We start from the raw sequence: 20,990 nt of genomic DNA, 5'->3' as shown, positions 1-20,990 counted from the left end.
AAGGAAGGAAATGAAAAACCAGGTAATTCTATTCTGAGAGGCCATTTAAAAGGTTCTTTCACCTTTTTTCTTCTGGGATTTTCATCTTAGCCGAAACAGAAAGTTTGTGTTTCATAATCAGAATTTGCCTCAATCATTAAAGAGTATTTCAGTTCTGCTAAATACTAATAGCAAAGGTAGGGGAAAAAAGATGGGAATTAGAGAAGGTAGGGGGGCTCTTTGCTCTTCCTGTGATTGGTCCTAAAATTTAAAACTCTATGCTGTGATAGGAGGAAAGGTGAAAAGAGCTTTGGTTTGTCTCCATGATCAGTCAAGTCCAAAGAGACTATTTTAGATTGCAGACAGACTGGTTAATCCAGGTTGTCTACAATCCTTTATAGAGTCAACATTTTCACATCAGCAAGAATTTCCCACCTACTCTGTGGATAAAACTATTTGGAATCCAAACGAATTGGCTGCTTCAATAGTAGCAGTGTGGAGCCCAGAAAATATTTGTACACAGTCGTCTTCTCACATAGTTGCATTACACGAAATTCTGGATATACTCCAAGCACTCTTACCAACAACATGAGAATTGGGATTTTGACGACAAGCAACTGAAGAGGTACTGGATTTTCTATTGGCAGAGATAGCCAAGTAGCATCTTTATTCTTAAGGGCAGACAACTTCAAGAAAGTAGCAAACATGTTATCATTCAAGAATTCATCTTTGTAGCATATCCTGACAACTGCTATCCAGTGCTAATCCTTTTAAAAATAATTCCAAAAAACATCAAAAATGCTTTTAGATCTAGATATCAAAGAGAAACAGTATCAATTTTAGTGGCAGATCACATTTTTTGAGCCATGAATAGTTATGCTACCAAAAACCTCTTGAGGACAGGCAATATCTTATTTATCTTTGTTTCATATTCCATTTCCTTGTAGATATATTATCTATAATAGGCACTTAACATATCCATAAAAGAAATGAACATAATGCTAGGCTCTATTTGCTTTGTACTTTTCTTACATATGGATAGTATAGGGCATTATTTTTATATGTTTAAAGGGTTTTATTATGGGGATACTACTGAATTAAGTCTATTCTACCATTTATCTTACATTATGGAAAAATGTACTTGACGTATCTTTTATCTACTTTCACACATGAGTCAGCCCCTACCATTTAGGCATTAGCCTAATGCTTAACTTGAATGAATGAATAAATACAAAAACATTTATTAAATGCTTCCTTTATGCCAAACACTGTGCTAAACACTTAGGATACAAACAGAAAAAAGGAGACGGTGTGGCTCAAGGAACTCACACTCCAGTTAGGGGAGACAACATATATAAAAGACTTCAGCTGCAGGGCAGATGGAAAGGCCTGAAAAGTGTTAAGGGTGCTGGGGCAGGGCAGAGAGTAATGCTCAGAGGATTTAAGGACAAAGTGTTAGGAGAGATAGTAAGGCCTGGTGGTCCTCTATCTCACTAGAAGACTTGTAGTTGATGACCCTAAACTCATCCAAAATAGCCATGCTGCTCTTTCTTTTGGCTAGGGTGAGCCCTTACTAGGGCTTCCCTTTCTGGGAAAGGAAGACAAAGAAGAAAGGAACTTTCATGGAGGAGAAATCTGGATGATGAATATGAAAGAAAAAGGACAGGTAAAGGAGGAAATGGCATAACATTGTATTAAGATCTACTGATGTGAGGAAATTCAGGAACCATAGGGTTGGGAAACATGACTGAGGATATTTGGGTGAAAGTTAAAAGAGGGAAAAACAAAAGTAATTTTGCCATCGGAGAATACTACAGACCACCTAAACAGAAAAAGTAAATAGATAAGAAAAAGTTTGGGAAACAGAGTCATGACATAATAGAGACAGACAATTTTAATCATCCAGAAATCTGTTCAAGTTCTCCCTTTCAAAGGCAGAGTAGCTAATAACATCTTGATTTGGTGATGATTTCATCCTTTAAAAGGCAGAGGAATCAACAAAGGAAAATAATATTCTGGATCTGATTCTCGCTAACAGGGAGGAAATGGTTTCTGGGGTGGAAATGATAGAAACCTTAGGGGGAAATGTCAATTCCATTCTAAAGTTTGTAATAAAGGAGAAGAAACCTGGGCATGGTCTGACATGAATCCAAGATTTTACGAAAGCACATTTCAAATAGTCCAGAGGAAAGGTCTAAAATCCTAATCTAAAATCCTTTGGTCTAAAATGCTTTAGGGGAAGTCAGCCTAGGAAGGATGGGATGTACTCAAGAATAAAATTCCAAAGACACAAAGGATTTGTTTGGTGAGACTAACGTAAATGCACATGGAACCAATCAACCAACTGATATTTTAAAAGCAGAAAGTAGCTTGGTCCTCAAAATAATGGTCTTTAAAAAAAATGTCAGAAAAGTGAAAGTTCAAAAGTGAGCTAAAGACAATAAAAAGCGTTTTGGTTTTTTCTTAGCTATACTGGGAGGAAGAGGATCAAAGACAGGATAGGATCTTTGCTTAGGATGTTTGAGATAACTGACAAAAGAGAGAAGGTAGAGCTATTCAATTCTTACTTCATTTCTGTTTTATCTGAAGACAATTAACCTTTACCCTAAAATCACAAAACAAGTTGATAGCCAAGTAAGAGATTGGAAGGGAGTATATCTAATTTACTTGATGACTTCAAGTCACCTGGCCCAAGTGAATTACATCCTTGGGTCTTTAAAGAATTGGCAGATATGTGATCAGTGAGCCACTTTCAGTGACATCTGAAAGATCATGGAAAACAAAAGAACCACAAAATTGGAGAAAAACAAATGCTGTTCCCAATTTTCAATAAAAGAAAGAAAACAGAGTTAGAGGCTGCAAACCTTAGACCAGTAAGTTTGATTTTGATTCCTGGAAAAATTCATATTAGCTGAAAATAAAATGTTTTAAATAAACAACAACCCAGGTCAAGTCAGACTATGTAATTTCCCTTTTTTGATGAGGTAAGTAAACTAATAGATGAAATGAATGACGTGGACACAATTTACCCTGATTTTAGCCAAACTTGTGTTAAAGTAGTTTATACTATCATTCTGGAGAATATAGAGAGGTATGGATTCAACAATAACACAGTCAGACAGATACTGAATTGGTTGGACAGGATGAACCCTGAAGTAGAATGACTAAGGCAGGAATGCTAGACCAAAGGGGAGCCTATAGTTTGTTCACGTTGTTGGGTTTTTTTTTTTTGGGGGGGGGGGGCAGGGCAATTGGGGTTAAGTGACTTGCCCAAGGTCACACAGTTAGTAAGTGTGTCAAGTGTCTGAGGCTGGATTTGAACTCAGGTCCTCCTGACTCCAGAGCCGGTGCTCTACTCACTGCAGAAATCTATTGGAAAATTCCAACCAGGGACAAGCTGATAGGCATATCGATCAGAACTAAACCAGGGTCAGGAGTTTGCAGAACTCAAATTAGGTCAGTGAGCAGACTTTGCCCTAGATCATAACACTTTTTGAATACAGAAAGCTAACAGGTCCCCAACCTGAGCTGTCCTTGAGATCCTGAAATGGTATAACACCTAATACTCTAAGTACTTCAGTACATAAGTACTTTGCAAAGGCCATAAAATTCTGAAATGGGAAAGCCCTTGAAGTTTTAAATCAAAGAAAGCACAGATTTTTACCACAACTTAACAGTTTTAATGTATGTATGTAGTTCCCCATGTAATGGCATACTCAGTGGATTGATTTTGCTATAAAAGATTGAACATTGTATTAAAAAATAAAAACAAAGACATGGGGGAAGGGGAAGTTTAATTTTAAGCAATCCCTCATCACTTGGATCATTAGAGAAAACTAAGTGTAATTAAATGAAGAAATGGAGTGGGAGGTCCGGGACATTCCACTTATTGCATAGTCCTTAGTGCATTTATAGCATCTATGGAGTCATGTGTAAATTTCTTATTCTTGAACTGGTGTGTTTATGTAATTAAAATAAACCTCAAGAAACAAACACCATACCCCTACAATGAGGCCTACAATGAGTTAGCCTTTAGCTCATTTACTACTCAAGGAGTCCAGCACAAATCCAGTGACAAAATCCAAAATTCATTTAATTCCCTAAGTAAAATTCAGGGTAATAAATGGAATAGGGTGGAAGCTGGCAAAGTTACAGACAACTGAATATAGCAAAGCCTTTTAAAAGAAAATTAGGAAGAGGCTCTTTCCAAGGAATCTAAAGAAAAAGAATGTCAAGATTTGGGGAAAAAAAAGAAAAATTCAAAAGTGAAATAAAACATTTTTGCAGGAAAGATGGTAATATTAGTTCAAATGGATTAGTAGCAGGACTCAGTCATTAGCCCTATTTTATAACTAGGTTAAATTCAGGTACATGCAAAGATAAGTCTTACTGATTCCAAATCTAGCACTCTATCCACTTTACTAGTTCTTCTCAAAGTATGATTCCAAAGGTGCTTTGGGGTCTCCAAGACTCTTTTGGGGGATCTTCTGCTTTCCCTTCTACTTTCCCTGATATCCCTGGCTTATTTCCAAAGTATCAGCTAAAATCTCACCATCTACCAGAAGCCTTTCCTTATCTCACATAATTCTAGTGCATGCTCTATGTTGATTATTTTCCATGTTTCCCGTATATAGCTTGCTTATAAATAATTGCTTGCATGTCGTCTCCCTCAAAACAGATTGTGAGCTCCCTGAGATCAAGTACTGTCTTTTGTCTTTCTCTGTCTCCTCAGCACTGTGCAGTGTCTGATACACAATAAGCACTTAATTTACTGATTGATTTCTACTATAGCAAATATCAATAGGTATATCCCATATAAACAAAAACTCTTGGGAGGGGAGATGACTTATAGTTTTTATGAGTGTAAAGGGGTCCTGAAAACAGAAAGTTTGAGAACCCCTGCACCATAGTAAGCAACTTCTCAGAAATTTGATTGAATTGGCTTTCGTTAGTTTTATTAGTTGAGCTCATGATTATTTCATGATTTTGTGATATACACACACTTCACTGCTCTCTTTGGTTTGGTTTTTAAGAATGGATATTATTCAAAGGACATATGCAAAAATTGTAGCTTTAAAAACGCATATACTTCAATGACTTGTTATAGATAGTGTAGCAGCTGCTGGGATGAGGAAGTTAATTAAGCTTTTCCAAAATCATTCAAACTCACAACAAAATAGTATCAGCTGCCCTGAAGCTCAAAGCAAAGTGAGGCTGAAAATGGAAAATATCACCAAGAACTGAAACTGTTGATGCACAAAAACCTAATTAATCCTCTGAAAACAGGCAAAGACATTCAGAGGGACCTGGCAAATGGAAGGGTTGTTACTGATTCCTCTGCTGTCTAGTACAGGCTTCCTGAAGTTGCATGAACAGGCAGCAAGAATAATTTAAAAACAAATAGCTGCTAACTGTTCCTGTGAAGAAAAAAACTCTTGTCATAGGCAAAACAACATTAAAGCTAAAGTACTCAAGATTGAGAAAAGGTAAATTTTACTGATGAAACTCACCTTCCTTTTCATTCAAGGCTATGACAAAACTATTGTCAGAAAAAGTCCAGGTGAGTAGGTAAGATTGGGTATCTTCATCAGACTATAAAACAATCACTCCAAAACATGTTTGGGGGACTTTTAAAAAAAATTTCCAGTGACCCTGGAAGTCTTGTCCCCACTGAGGGAATACTAAATTATGGTACAAATTTATCCAAGAGATAGAGAGAAAGACAATTCAGCTGTCTGTGAACTTGGTTGATTTAACCTGTTGGACCTGGAAAAATGAACTGTTTGTAGAAGGTATGCTTAATATTCCATGTGGTAAGTGTGATCTCATGATGAATAATTAAAGAACATGTCAAAATCTTGTGGGCTCAATGCCAAATCATGTGAAGCAAAGTGAATGGAGCAAAAGGAGAACATAATGAACATTAAAATATTTTTAAAGAAGCAAAAAATTCTAAGGTTAACTTGCATGCCAATAATTTTTTTCTGCATTAATTTACACATCAATGTATATAGGTATATTATGTGCAAAATACATACAAGGTAACTGGGGGCATGTGAAGATACCAACATTCAGGAGAATCTGAAAAGTTCTCAGGTAGAAAGTGGAGCTTGATTCTTGAAGGAAAGCAGGGGTTCTAAGAGGGGAGGGGTGAGAAGCACCAGGGACAGTCAATACAAAGGGAATGGAGATGGAAGATGAAGTGTCTTATCTCAGCAAGTCAAGTTAGCAAGCATTTATTAGGTGGCTATTCTGTGCCAGGCAAGAAGCCCAGTTTGGTTGTAAAATTGAGTACATGGATGGAGGGGAATAAGGTATAATAAGGCTGGAAAGTGGTGGCAGGTTGTGAAGAACACTGAATGCCAAACAAATGAATTTATGTTTGATATGTTTAAGGTAACTGGAATCCAGGGGAGTTTACTGTGACATGATGACAACTACACTTCAGGAAAAACACTCTGGTGTGGAGAATGGCTTAGACTGGGGAAAGGCTTGAGGCAGGGAGACCAATTAGGAAGCTACTGCAATAGTTTAGGCTACAGATGATGAGGACTTGAACTAGGATGGCAGCAATATGGAAGGAGAGAAGGGTATGCATGTGGAAGATACTACAGAGGTAGAAACAGCAAGATTTAGCTGTTTGATATGTGAAATGAGTGACAGTAAGGAGTGGAGGATTACATTAAGGTCACGTGGACCTCTGTGACTGAAATCTTTTGCTAAATAACAGATAGAATAAATTATAAGTAATACAAAGAAACAAAGACTTATTAAGTATCACAAAATGAAAAAGGCAGAAGACTGCACAAAGTATCCTGATTAAAACTTAAAGAGACTGAAAAGTTGTTACTTTATATGTTGATAATAATTTAAAATGTAAACATGGTTGTACTGATGTTCAAATCTTGTTTTTTAGTAAAATAATTAAAGAATAAGTTGGAAGTAAATACTGGGCAATATGAGAAAATGGCAATAAGAAATTCTCAAAAAAAAAAAAAAGAAATTCTCAAAGTTAGGGCAGCTAGGTGGCACAGTGAGTACAGCACCAGCCCTGGAGTTAGGAGGACCTGACTTCAAATCTAGCCTCAGATACGTGACACATTTACTAGCTGTGTGACCTTGGGCAAGTCACTTAACCCCCTTGCCTTCCCTTCTCCCCTCAAAGGAAAAAAAAATATTCTCAAAGTGGAAGTACAAACATTATGAACTTACCAGCTACATCCTAGAGCAGAGCAATCAGGGAAGGGAAAAAGAACTAGTAAAAGAGTGTAGAAGGAGGAAAATGAGAATTGCCCTAAAATCAATATTCCGAGTGGGGCAGTTAAGTGGCGCAGTGGATAGAGTGCTGGGCCTGGAGTCAGGAAGATCATCTTCCTGAGTTCAACTCTGCCTCAGATACTTGCTGTGTGGCTCTGGGCAAGTCTGTTTGCCTCAGTTTCCTTATCTGTAAAATTAGGTGGAGAAGGAAATGGCAAACCACTTCAGTATCTTTGCCAAGAAAACTCAAAATGGGGTCACGAAGAGTCAGACACAACTGAAACGAATGAACAACAAGAAAAAATATTCCAAGTAGGGAGGATATATCAAAAACTAGGAAAAATGAGGGTCAGATTATAGCGAATGTTTTAGAGTAAAGCTTTTTTGAGTCATGGACCCCTTTGGCAGTCCATCAAAACCTATGGACCTCTTCTTAGAATTTTATGGGTGGAGAGGTTTTAAAATGCACAAACTAAAATAGAAAGGATTGAAAAGTAAGCCAATTAAGAGTGAAATAAAGTGATCAAAATATTAAAAAAAAAGTTCAGGGATCCTAGGTGAAGAATCTCTGGTTCACAGGAACACTTACTGACTTATCCCCACCTTAGACTTCTTTAGTGATATTTCTGATATCTTCTTATCTTAAGGATCTGTGATTTCATTCTGGGTGCTCTTTCATTGATGGAGAGGATAAGATTTCTAATCATTTAGGTGGGTTTCAAGAATTGCTAAGGTAAAAAATTTCACTACCTGCAGCCAATCTTGTGATCAGTTTCTCCAAACTTAACTTAGGCTGATCTTTGGACAAGAGACAAGGCAGTACATTATCAGGTTCATACTTTCTTTATACCTGCCCTCTACTGGAGGGTTAACTCCAATGCTAATGGAGTTAATGTCTGGAGCTAATGCTTCAAAGCAGAGGAGTATACAATCTATTTATATTTTGCATGTGTGTTCCTCTCACATGTCAGGAGTTTACCTACTAGAGATTAAGAGATAGAAGTTTTGTGATTTAAAAGGTTTAGAGCTGGTTTAGAGCTTGCATGAAAGAATCTATTTGGTTTAAAGTAAATTGTGATTTTGAAAATAATATTTATGGTGCATATTCTCTAACATGTTGCCACAATATATCATTTATCCTTTTAATGTCTGGAAACAAAGAAGAGGTGAGTTCAGGATGGTACTAGTGAATGCTAGGATTCTTGGATATTCTGAGATGCCACCACAGGAAATACTTGGATAAAGCTGTGTTAACAGAGGCTAATTGGTATCTGACAAAATCCTTACACTTATTCCAATTTTATTTTTTTTGGGGATATAACTCTCCTCTTTGTAGATGAAAAGAATGTGAAAAAATTCTTTAATCATAGTAGCAATCAAAATTCCTACATGTCAGAGAACTTTGAGAAGTTTAACTTATCCTGGAAGGGTGATTAGAAAGACATGTTTGCAACAGAAATGGGATACCTTACACAAAGTTACTGCTCTAGTAGAGACCCAAAGTTTCAAATGAATCCTCTTTTTCACACTGAAATGTTTACGTTTGTTCATAATAAAAAATTTCTTAATAAAAGTCCATGATTAAAATAAAGATAAATTTACTGTTACACCTGGATGGCCAAAGGAAGGCCACTTTTGGAAATGTTGGTCTAGCTGAAACTCTAGTTCTTCAAGAATAAAGGATTCAGCTAAATTAGGGTAATAGGTTCTAAGATTTTAAAGCCTTTTTAGCACCAATGAGATGTGGCTTTCAGCATATGGAACAATCTTACCAATAATCAATGTTAAGAGAATGTAACAGATAATTAACAGAACACAGCCTGCAGGTGCAGGTTGTAGGGTTTTGGCCAGGAGGGACATCAGTGGTCAAACAGTTCTATCCATCATTTTGTAGACAAGTTCCAGAAAATCTAAGCAACCTCGATCAAGGTCACAGAGCACTAATTTGTGGCAGAGCCAGGACTAGACTTGCCAGTATTTCTATTAAGCTTGCAGTCTTAATTCTGAAAATCTGGATGTATAAAAAAAACCCCACAAGACTCTACTGATAATTCAGGAAGGCATGGACACAAAACTGAAAGTAGCTGATCCAAGTCTCCTAGGAGATTATGTAACTAAACCATCTGCCCATGTATCATGATAACGTCATTAGGACATTTAATGTTAAAATTCATGCTCTTGGTAAATTCAAAAATGGAATGGGTTCTATTTCCATTCTTCTATTCAAAAGTGGTAAAAAGAATTCTTAATAAAAGAATTTTAAATATGAATATAATGGAATACACAGTGGTCCAGAAGTTTTTAAAAAATCCTTCTAACTTGGAAAGCCAAATTGGGTCTCCAAAAAAAAAAAAAAAAAAGCCAAATTGGAAATGCCACATTTTTTAAGGGAAGGGGAACATCATAAAAAAGCTTTTAATAACAAACTAGTAACAGAAACTCAGCAGTTAAACTTCTGGGCCTTTCGAGTTATTTTTTCATAGGACACGCAAAAGTTAAATTTGAATTAGCTTCTAAGTTACCACAAATTAATGAAGTCTAAATTAATAGAGTTTTTACTATTTATGAAAATGTTAACCAAAAAAAAAATCAAACTAGAAGGTGAATTTTTTTTAAATTACAAAAGGTTTTGTCATCCTAGTGTTCCCTTAAGTAGGAGGCTCTCCTAAAACATTCATGTTTAAATATGGAAGATGCCTAGTGAGTAAAGTGAGGTATACAGATAATGGTAAACCTAAGTTATGGACTGGGAAAAACATCAACTGATTTCAAGAAGTCTTCTATCGTAATGTACAAACCCTAGTGATGTTAGAAACCACCTTGAATGTTTGTAGAATTCATCCACAATTCTAGGACTGAACATTTATTAGTTTTTTGCTTGGACCTGAAAAATAGAAGGCTTGGACATCCATCAAGTTTACTCTTCTGTCTCTGAGCCCAATACATTGGCATCATGCCATTGAAGTAAATTCAGGCAAAATACCAGTTGGTGGTCTGCCAATTCACAATGAATTAGGCGAGCTATTTTTATGTCTAGGAGGTGATGAGAAAATTTTGAATAGACTAGGGAGAAAGGATACACAGCAAGAGGCGCATGAGTCAACATTCCTATCTATACCTCATCTGACTCCCAGAATCTATAACTGTCTGTCTAAATAGCTGGCAAGAGAGCCAGTGAACTAAAGCGCTTGATCACACTTTGGTAGAAAGTACCAGACGAAGATTAAAACAGGACAGATAAGGTAAGTCACAAATAACAGGTTTATCAATGGGAGTCTATTCTTCAAAGACTACCTCCCACCAGTAACCTCCTGAAAGAAATCTGAAAATGAAAATTTGCAGGAACATCATAGACAAAATCCAGAGTGTCACGATCAAAGAAAAAATACTGTTAAGTAGCCAGAGAAAAAGAGTTCAAGTATTGAGGAACTACAGTCAGACTCTCACAAGATTTAGCAGCTACCATTACAAAGGAGTAAAAAATACAGAAAACAAAGGCAAAAGCTTATAACCAAGAATAACTTGCCCAGGAAAACAGAATGTAATCCTATAGGGGCTAAAATGGGCCGTTAATGAAAAAGGACTTCCAAGCATTCCTGATAAAAGACTATTGTTGAGTAGAAACTTTGAACTACAAACACAAGAGTAAGAAGAATACAAATAACCAATAAGGATGAAGTGTTTGCATTCTAATGGGGAGAGAAATGATAAAAGCATCCTGAGATGTGTAATGTTCTCTGGGATCATAGACAGAGTACAATAAGATGGTTGTCCTGGGATTAATTTGTGTTATGTTGTGATGATCTTGCAAACAGGAAAGGGGAAGTAGAAGGGGGGAAGCATACAATAAGAAAGAAAGGAGAAAAATAGGAGCGATGAACTTATTTTCCCATATAATCAAGGAACATAAATAAAAGCCTATACAAATGATGAAAGGGTAGGGGGAACTAGATGTTACTTGAACCTCACTTTGAAATGATGCAGTCAAGTGAGCAGAACCAGAATAATTTATACTATAACATCAACATTGTAAAAATGTACATTTTGAAAGGCTAAGAACTCTGACCAATGCAATAATCAACCATGACTCATGATGCTGCCTCCCTCCTGAGGTGACAGACTAGATATGCAGAGTAAGACACGTATTTCTGGACATGGTCAATGTGAGGATTTGTTCTGCTTGACTGTGTACTTGTTGCAGGGATTTTGATTCCATCCCTGGGGGTTGGAGTGGGGATGGGAGGAGGACAACAAAGTGAGAGGGAGATAAGTAAATGATTGTTAATTGAAAAAAATAATTTAAAAAAGGATACCATTGAATAGTATTATCTTCAAGTTATAACAAGCAGTGTTATCACTGTCTTAGAGCCATCCATCTTTCCCCTTCTTTCTCAGCCGAACTCCTAGAAAAATCTCTCTCCATGCTCTGCCTCTACTCCTCCTCCTCTCACTCCCTTCTCAATTCCTTGCACTCATCACAACTGAAAGTGCTCTCTCCAGAGTCACCAGCAATCTCCAACCTGCTAAATCTGATGGCCTTTTCTCAATTGTCATCTTTCTTGATCTCTCCAACGCACTGACATTGCTGATGACCTCCTGCTCCTGGATACTGTCTCTTTTGTGACTCCTCTCTGGCTGCTCTCTCTCAGTCTGCTTGGATGGATGACTATCCATATTGTGCCCCCTTACTGAGGGTGCACCATAAGGCCCTATTGGGCCCCCTTCTCTTCTTTTTCTGCCTTCTTATTTCATCATCTCCTAAGTGCTATGCCAGTGACTCTTAGATCTAAATATCCCTTATATCCCACTGCCTATTGGACAGTTCAAACTGGATATCTCAAAGATACCTCCAACTCAGAGTCCAAAACAGAATTCATTATCTTTCTCCAAAATGAATCAATTTCCCAAACTCTTTTTGTTTCTAGAGGGAACCATTCATTCTTCCAGTCACTCAGGATGACAACCCCAGTGTCATCCTCAACTCCTCACTCCAAAAGTCCAAACAGTTGCCCTTTCACCTTTACAATAGGCCTTGCTTTCATTCTCTTCTCTCTACTAGCCAGCCCTCATGCTCATTTAGTTCCCCCCAAACAACTAGCTCCAATCCACTTCTTGCCTCAAGTTCTTCCCACTCCAATCTATACTCCATAGAGCTGCCCTAGTGACTTTCCTAAAGCACAGGTCATTCCCCTTTTCAGATTCCACTGGCTCCCCAATTAACTCCAGGGTCAAAGAGAAACTTCTCTATTTGTCACTTAAACACAACCTCACAATTTGCTATCAGCCAGCCTTTCTTGTCTTCTTACACATTACTCCCCTCTGTACCCCCAAAGGCCTAGTACCTCACAGCCAGCACTCCGTTTCCCACCTTTGCCTTGGCTAGTCTCAAGACTAGAAGGCATTCTTTGCTCCTTTTTGCCTCCCAGAATCCTCAGTTTCCATCAAGCCTCAGCTCAACAATAACCTTCTACATTCAGCCTTTCTTTATGCTCATTCCCCCATAAAACATTTGTTTTGTATGTACTTATACGTATACATGTTGTCACTAATGACATAATTTAATTTCTTAAGGGCCACAGTCTGTTTCACCTCTGTCTTTATATTCCAACACCTCTGGCAGTACCTAGCATACATACTAGGTGCTTAATAAATGGTAGTTGATTTCTTAAAAAAAGGTTAGAACAGCAAGTAAAAGTCACTACAAATCTTTCTATAAAGAAGATCTGATTTAAATTGCCACAAGTCAGGAAGCCTCAACTCAGTAATTTTTCCTACAAAAAAATTCATCAGGGGGGCGGAGCCAAGATGGCAGCTGGTAAGCACGGACTAGAGTGAGCTCCGTACCCGAGTCCCTCCAAAAACCTATAAAAATGGCTCTGAACCAATTCTAGAACGGCAGAACCCACAGAACAGCGGAGGGAGGCAGGGCTCCAGCCCAGGACAGCCCGGATGGTCTCTGGGTGAGCTCTATTCCACACGGAGCTGGGAGCTGGGAGCTGGGAACGGAGTGGAGCAGAGCCCAGCCTGAGCAGCGTGGACGATCCAGACCGGAAGCCGGGCGGAGGGGGCCCTAGCGCCCTGAATACGTGAGCAGTTACCAGACCCCTCGACCCACAAACACCAAAGACTGCGGAGAAGGTTAGTGGGAAAAGCTGCGGGAGTGGAAGGAGTTCGCGGTTCGGCTTCCAGCCCCGGGGGCAGCGGAGGTGGGGCAGCTACAGCTGTTGTTACTTCCGGCTCCAGGCCCACCTGGTGGGGGGAATTAAGTGGCGGATCACAGCAGGGGTGCACAGCCTGCCGAAGATCTGAGCCCAGTCTGGACTGGGGGTTCTTGGGGAAGGAGGAGTGCGGCTCTGACAGAGCTGGCACCTCCCCCCCAAACGTAGAACATAGAACTCTGTAATCTACAAGCAGTCATACCCCACTGAAAAGCTCAAGGGTCAAGTTAGTTGGTTGGGAATATGGCCAGGACGCGAAAACGCGCCCAGATTCAGTCTCAGACTTTGGATTCTTTCTTTGGTGACAAAGAAGACCAAAACATACAGCCTAAAGAAGACAGCAAAGTCATAGAGCCTACAACCAAAGCCTCCAAGAAAAACATGAACTGGCCCCAGACCATAGAAGAACTCAAAAAGGATTTGGAAAAGCAAGTTAGAGAAGTAGAGGAAAAATTGGGAAGAGAAATAAGAAGGATGCGAGAAAACCATGAAAAACAAGTCAATGACTTGCTAAAGGAGACCCAAAAAAATACTGAAAAATACACTGAAGAAAACAACACCTTACAAAATAGACTAACTCAAATGGCAAAAGAGCTCCAAAAAGCCAATGAGGAGAAGAATTCCTTGAAAGGCAGAATTAGCCAAATGGAAAAGGAGGTCCAAAAGACCACTGAAGAAAATACTACTTTAAAAATTAGATTGGAGCAAGTGGAAGCTAGTGACTTTATGAGAAATCAGGATATTATAAAACAGAACCAGAGGAATGAAAAAATGGAAGACAATGTGAAATATCTCCTTGGAAAAACCACTGACCTGGAAAATAGATCCAGGAGAGATAATTTAAAAATTATTGGACTACCTGAAAGCCATGATCAAAAAAGAGCCTAGATACCATCTTTCAGGAAATTATCAAGGAGAACTGCCCTGATATTCTAGAGCCACAGGGCAAAATAGAAATTGAAAGAATCCATCGATCGCCTCCGCAAATAGATCCCAAAAAGAAATCTCCTAGGAATATTGTTGCCAAATTCCAGAGCTCCCAGATCAAGGAGAAAATACTGCAAGCAGCCAGAAAGAAACAATTTGAATATTGTGGAAACCCAATCAGAATAACCCAAGACCTGGCAGCTTCTACATTAAGAGATCGAAGGGCGTGGAATGCGATATTCCGGAGGTCAATGGAGCTAGGATTAAAACCTAGAATCACCTACCCAGCAAAACTGAGTATCATGTTCCAAGGCAAAATATGGACTTTCAATAAAATGGAGGACTTTCAAGCTTTCTCAGTGAAAAGACCAGAACTGAATAGAAAATTTGACTTTCAAACACAAGAATCAAGAGAAGCATGAAAAAGTAATCAAGAAACGGAAATTGCAAGGGACTTACTAAAGTTGAACTGTTTTGTTTACATTCCTACATGGAAAGATGATGAGTATGATTCATGAGACCTCAGTATTAGGGTAGTTGAAGGGAATATGCATATATATATATGCATATATATATGTGTATGTATATATATAAGTGAATGTGTATGTATGCATGTATCTATGTGTATATGTATGTATGTGTATGTATGTGTATATATATATATATGTAAAAGAAAGAGAGCAGACACAGGGTGAGTTGAGGATGAAGGGAAGATAGCTAAAAGAAATAAAATGAAATTAAGGGATGAGAGAGTAACTTACTGAGAGAGGGAGATAGGGAGAGATAGAATGGGGTGGATTATCTCCCATAAAGGTGGCAAGAGGAAGCAGTTCTAGGAGAGGAGGGGAGTGGGCAGGTGAGGGGGGAATGAGTGAACCTTGCTCTCATCAGATTTGGCCTGAGGGGGAATACCATACATACTCAGTTGGGTATCTTACCCCACAGGAAAGAAGAGGGAGGAAGATAAAAAAAAAAAAATAAAAGGCAGGGGGATGATGGAGTGGAGGGCAGATGGGGGTGGAGGTAATCAAAACAAACACTTTGGAAAGGGGACAGGGTCAAGGAAGAAAATTCAATAAAGCGGGATGGGTTGGGAAGGAGCAAAATGTAGTTAGCCTTTCACAACATGAATATTGTGGAAGGGTTATACATAATAATACATGTGTGGCCTAGGTTGAATTGCTCAACTTCTTAGGGAGGGTGGGTGGGAAGGGAAGAGGGAAGGGAATTTGGAACTCAAAGTTTTAAAATCAGATGTTCAAAAACATAAAAACTTTTTGTATGCAACTAAAAAATAAGATACACAGGCAATGGGGCGTAGAAATTTATCTTGCCCTACAAGAAAGGAAGGGAAAAGGGGATGAGAGGGGAGGGGGGTGATAGAGGGGAGGGCTGACTGGGGAACAGGGCAACCAGAATACACGCCATCTTGGAGTGGGGGGGGAGGGCAGAAATGGGGAGAAAATTTGTAATTCAAACTGTTGTGAAAATCAATGCTGAAAACCAAATATGTTAAATAAATAAATTGCATTAAAAAAAAAAACAAAAAAAAAAATAAAAAAAAACCTCTTAAGTCTAACTAGAATGTTAGCTAGAATCTTAGAATGTAAGAACTGTTAAGAAATTTGGAGATTATCTAGAACAATGTTCTAAAAACCATGTCTTCTTAAATACATACCGTGGGACTCTTTCAGTCAAAAGAAAGGAATAGGCTCCTACCTGTGTCTCAATTAATCTCACTAATGGGCAAACCTTAGGTATGATGAAAAAGCAAACAGCAAGGCTTGGAGGCAGGTAGTATTCATGCTTAGAGCCCTCCTGTTCTATCCTCCCCCTTCAAACAGAGAGGGGACCCTATGTGGGCCTCCTTCTGCTTAGTCATTGACTCCATTCATCGACTTCCTAGCTTCTTGGGCTTGCTGCTATCCTGCTTATTTTTTTCTGTCCTCTTCCTCTTTTTCCAGATCTTATCCCCTGAGCCTCCTAATGTGATGATTAACTAGTCTGATAATCTCTTTGTACTGTTAGAGGAAGAAGGGTACGGAAACACTACCTGCAAGGTCCTTAATAGAGATGACAAATATTTAATATTTGGTCTTCGTATTATATAATTTTAACTATTATAAATATCATATTACCTGATATAAATATTGTCACATTAACTGTTATAAGCTGTTCAATTAAAAAAATAAAAATTATAAACCAGTAAAAAAAAAAAAAATTCATCATTATTCAACTTCTATGCATATTATTTAAAATCGATAGTATAAGATTTAGTTCTCAAATGGTAGACACACTAGGAATTTTAAAAGAAAATGTAGTTTTTACAATCAAATTTAACTAATTCTCTCATTTTAAAAACTTTTAGGACACTCTGCTCAACAAAGAGTCCCCCTCCACTTCTGTACTCCCTCTTTGTATTTCTCTATGTCCCTCCTAGTTCCTTGCCCAATTCTATTTCATGCTCCAAGTCCTATATTTACCTTACTGAAGCATTTAGAAAATAGTTAGGCTTCAACTTTGCATAGCTAAACTTAAAAGATAATAGCATTCATTTAGGCCCATTATCCCTCATTTCTGTCACTCAGAAAGAGGTTCCATTAGTGTGGCACTTTCCTTTTAACAGTTTTGTGAGGCAGGAAGTATGTTTTTCTTATTTTGCAGAAGAGGAAATTCAGATGAAGTACTTTGACCATAAGCTCACCATTTTTGATGTTATTTAGTCATTTCAATCATGTCTGACTTTGTGACCCCCATTTGGGTATTCTTGGCAAAGATACTTCCTTCTCCAGCTCACTTAACAAATGAGGAAACTGAGGCAAACAGGGTTAAGTCTCTTGCTCAGAGTCACACAGCTAGTAAGTGTCTGAGATTGGATTTGAACTCATGATGATGAATCTTTCTGATTCGAAGCCCAGTGCTCTATCCATTACACCAGCTAGCTGCTCCAAGCTCACCATAGCAAGTATCCAAAGTGGGATGTGTGAACCCAGGTCTCACTCCAAATCTAGCACTTTGATAATCATTACAATCTAGGAGTTTTCAAATTATTCCTCACAAACTAATTTTAGGTCCCCAAATCTTATCATGAGATACAAAGAGGGTAATGACAATAATAGTTTTAGAAAGGAGAAGGGAGAACAGCTGGTAGATGAATCAGGAAAAGCTTCAAGGGTGACAAATTTCAATATTTGTTGGGGAAATCTACTGAGTCCTCAGACATCAGCCCAAATATGTTCTATTATGACCTACTTATAATTTCTCCCCCAGGAAGTTACATGAATATTGCCTTCAATACTATGTAATTACAAGCTATTTTATGATCACACCTTTGAGTTTTAATGTATCATAAAAGTATCTTTATGTAGCACCTTTAGACTTCAAAGTGTTTTTAAAACAATACAAAAAACACACCAATACACTAATTTTAAAAATCCATTACTTGATACATACAGTCTATTTTCCTATTCAAGTAAGCAAATAAAGGATCATAGCCTCTCAAGTTGGAAGGGATAAGTCCTAGAGGACTGGCTGGGAAAGTAATCATCAGGTTATACTGGTCATTGTATATGAAGACACTACCATATAAACGGCACAAAAACTTAGAGAATGGGGGCCTAAAAAAAAATTTCCTGGACCAGCTACAAGTCCTTTAGTGATAAAAAAAAAAAATGAAATGCCAAATTACTCTTATGTTAAAGACTCCCCCACTTAAAAAACAAAATTGTAAAGGTAGTGTATTTTAATCTCCTCCAGCACCACGTAGTGTTCAAAAAGAATAAAACAATATTTTCTCCCAGGGCACACAAAAGAGAAATGAGTGACTGCCTCATCTGGAACATCAAATTTACTGGAGCAGTTGACAAATACTAACCCTCACCTGCCCCTACACCCAAAGTACTTGGGAAATATCCTACCTTGGTGGTTGAGGCGATCTGGGTTTTGGTTTTTCCTTTTCTTTTTCTCGCTCTTTTTCTCTGTCCCGGTCTCTGTGCTGCCTGTCCTTTTCATCTCTCTTGGCTCGTTCTCGTTCCCATTCTTCTTTCCTTCGCTGGCGTTCTTTGTCCCGTTCTCTTTCTCTCTCTCGCTCTCTCTCCCTTTGCCGCCGTTCCCTTTCTCGGTCTCTCTCACGTTCCCGTTCCCGTTCTCTCTGTCTATTTTCTCTCTCTCGCTCCCTTTCCCTCTCCTAAGTTAAAAAAAAATGTACAACACAACTATTTAAACATATTTACTTCCTTGATTATGAAAGAAACAAAGTTTATAGTTTCAAATGGTAATTAAATTTCAAAGTTTCATCTGAGAAAATAGGAAACAATGAAGCTGTTGCTCGGTACAATGTTAAGGAATTCAATACTAAACCAGAGTTGTCTAAGTAAAGCTTGAGGATTGAATTCAGTCCAACAAATACTCTCCAGCCCTCTGGAATAGACTTTTCTCAATTCTTATTCTGAAATGTTCAAGTTTATTGTAGTACAAGAACCATGATGAAGTGCTCCCTCACTTTGAACTCCAAATGACTACAGCAGTGAAAGGAACTGGCTTTGCATTGCCTTGTGGCAATACCCTGCCTCAGAGCCTGCACTTCATTACCATGGCCATTCATCTTTTTACAAATGAGAGGTAGCTCTGTGGCTCCTTCTGATCCCTAAAACATGGACTTTATCCCCATTGCAGAAGAGCATCCAGCCCCTACAACTGGGACAAGAAGAAAGAGAACCAGCAGACTTCCTCCCTTATACTAAGGATATCCCTTTCTGATGTAGCCATCAGGCCAAATCAGAATGACTTTTATTATGTGTTCTAACTTTCGTTTTGAAAGCCCACTATTTTGTAATAATGTCTCATAAGTCACACTAGTGAGGATAATCTATCTGATAATAGCAATGGTTCTAGCGTCTGCTAGGCATATCACAATTCAAGGTGATGGATGAATTATGAACAACCTGCAAGTACCTAGCCACAGACTAGTTATTCACAATCGGCAGGGAAAACCAATCTAAACGAGTTGAATACATATAAAGCTTTTAAAATATAAGAAATGCAGCTTTAAGTACCCAACTTACCCCAACAAAAAAGTGGTCACAATTCAGATCTACAAACTGACTATTTTAAGATGAGAATGAATGATAATTTATACATCAATAGTATTTAGTACTTTGTAGTAACCACCCCAACTCCAGGATTGGAAAGGTCTGAACGAATTTTAATTAAGTAGAAATCCTGGACATTCATTTTAGCTATGATAATTTGGACACTCTGACAACAAAATTCATGCAAATCTTATTTAAAAAAAAAAGACTTAAATTTAAGGAAAAATAAAAACTCACAACATACAAAAAGGAAGTTTAGAAACGTATAGTCTATTTTTGAAATCTGACTCATACTTACTCGATAATTATGATATGGTTCAGTTTCTGTGTATTGCACTCTGAAGTTCTCATATTGTCCACCACGCCAAAACCGTTCTATTTCATAATCATAATAAGGATCTGAATAAGGTTCAAGTCTGAAGAAAAAAAAAGATTATAAATTCTACCTGTAGAACGGAGGAAAAAATCTGCATACAACATTATGAATAAACAAGTATCTACTCAGAACCTACAGTGCCTAATTATGCTATGTGCTATAGGAGAGAGAAATGAAATTATGAACCCTAACCACAAAATGTCTACATTTAACTGGAGAGATTAGCAACATACATATAAAACAATCTGATATTAACAAAGTCTATAATATGGTGCCCAGTATATAGTATGGATGAAAAGCACTTAGAGCTAGAAAACTGAATCAACATGACTGGAATAATCAAGGAAGGCTTCTGTAAGTGGAAATTCAGATGAGCCTGGACATAAACTGCATAGGATCTTCTTAATTAAGTAGGATCTTTCATATACTTAATAATTTATGTTTTTAAAATTTCCATTTCCAAATTCTCTCCCTCCCGCCAACCTTTTCCTTACCCTTTGAGAAGGCAGGCAAAAATTATACATGTGAAGTCATGGAAAACTTTTTATTCATTTTTTAACATTCATTTTTGATTTTCAGTCAGTTGACTACAATCTTAAAGATCTGCGATCCAGTAATCCTTTTCCCCCTTTACAATTAGAGGAAGGGAGATGGGGAGAGAGAAGAGGAGAATCTTATCTTCAACTGTTGCTTAGTGTTCTTATTTATTCGCATGGCTTTAATTATCTCATTTTAGATGACTTCAAAATCTGTATTCTGTTCTGACATCTTTCCAGAACTCTAGTCTTTTACACTACACTGGATAGCACCATTATTGCCTCAGTAACCTAGGCCTGAAACCTTAAAGAATCTTTTGACTCTTTGACCTCCACCTCCCCCATCTTTCCCCTAACACTGCCATCTATTTGCTTCTGTCAAATACTGCTAATTCTCCCTCTTCTGTGATCTTGCAAATGCAATCCTCCCAAAACAACCACTGCAACACAAGCCCTCATCCTGAAATATAATAGTCTCCTAATTATGGCACCAAGCATTTTTACTTCTCTACCTTGCCCTTTTAACCACTGCCAGGGTAATCTTCCTAATACTTGGAGCTTGGGCTTTAATCACCACCACCACAATAATAATAATGATAAACTTTAA

The 20,990-nt window shown here is 37.9% G+C and overlaps 1 protein-coding gene across 9 annotated transcripts in view; it reads right to left on the bottom strand.

The window, feature by feature from the left end:
* The window catches only part of ZC3H18 (zinc finger CCCH-type containing 18), an 83,229-nt gene that overhangs the window by 31,163 nt on the left and 31,076 nt on the right, over positions 1–20,990 (bottom strand). For all 9 annotated transcript variants that reach the window (XM_036750930.1, XM_036750933.1, XM_036750929.1 and 6 more), the window contains 2 exons: positions 19,770–19,887; positions 18,299–18,567 (listed from right to left, as the gene is read on the bottom strand). In XM_036750930.1, the coding sequence (XP_036606825.1) occupies positions 18,299–18,567; positions 19,770–19,887 (387 nt within the window). The remainder of the gene's footprint in view (positions 1–18,298; positions 18,568–19,769; positions 19,888–20,990) is intronic.

Source organism: Trichosurus vulpecula, chromosome 3 (assembly GCF_011100635.1).
Source record: "Trichosurus vulpecula isolate mTriVul1 chromosome 3, mTriVul1.pri, whole genome shotgun sequence".
In the NCBI taxonomy this organism is placed as follows: Eukaryota; Metazoa; Chordata; class Mammalia; order Diprotodontia; family Phalangeridae; genus Trichosurus; species Trichosurus vulpecula.
Note: the sequence above shows the minus strand (reverse complement) of the source record. Positions and strands in the feature narration are given on the sequence as shown.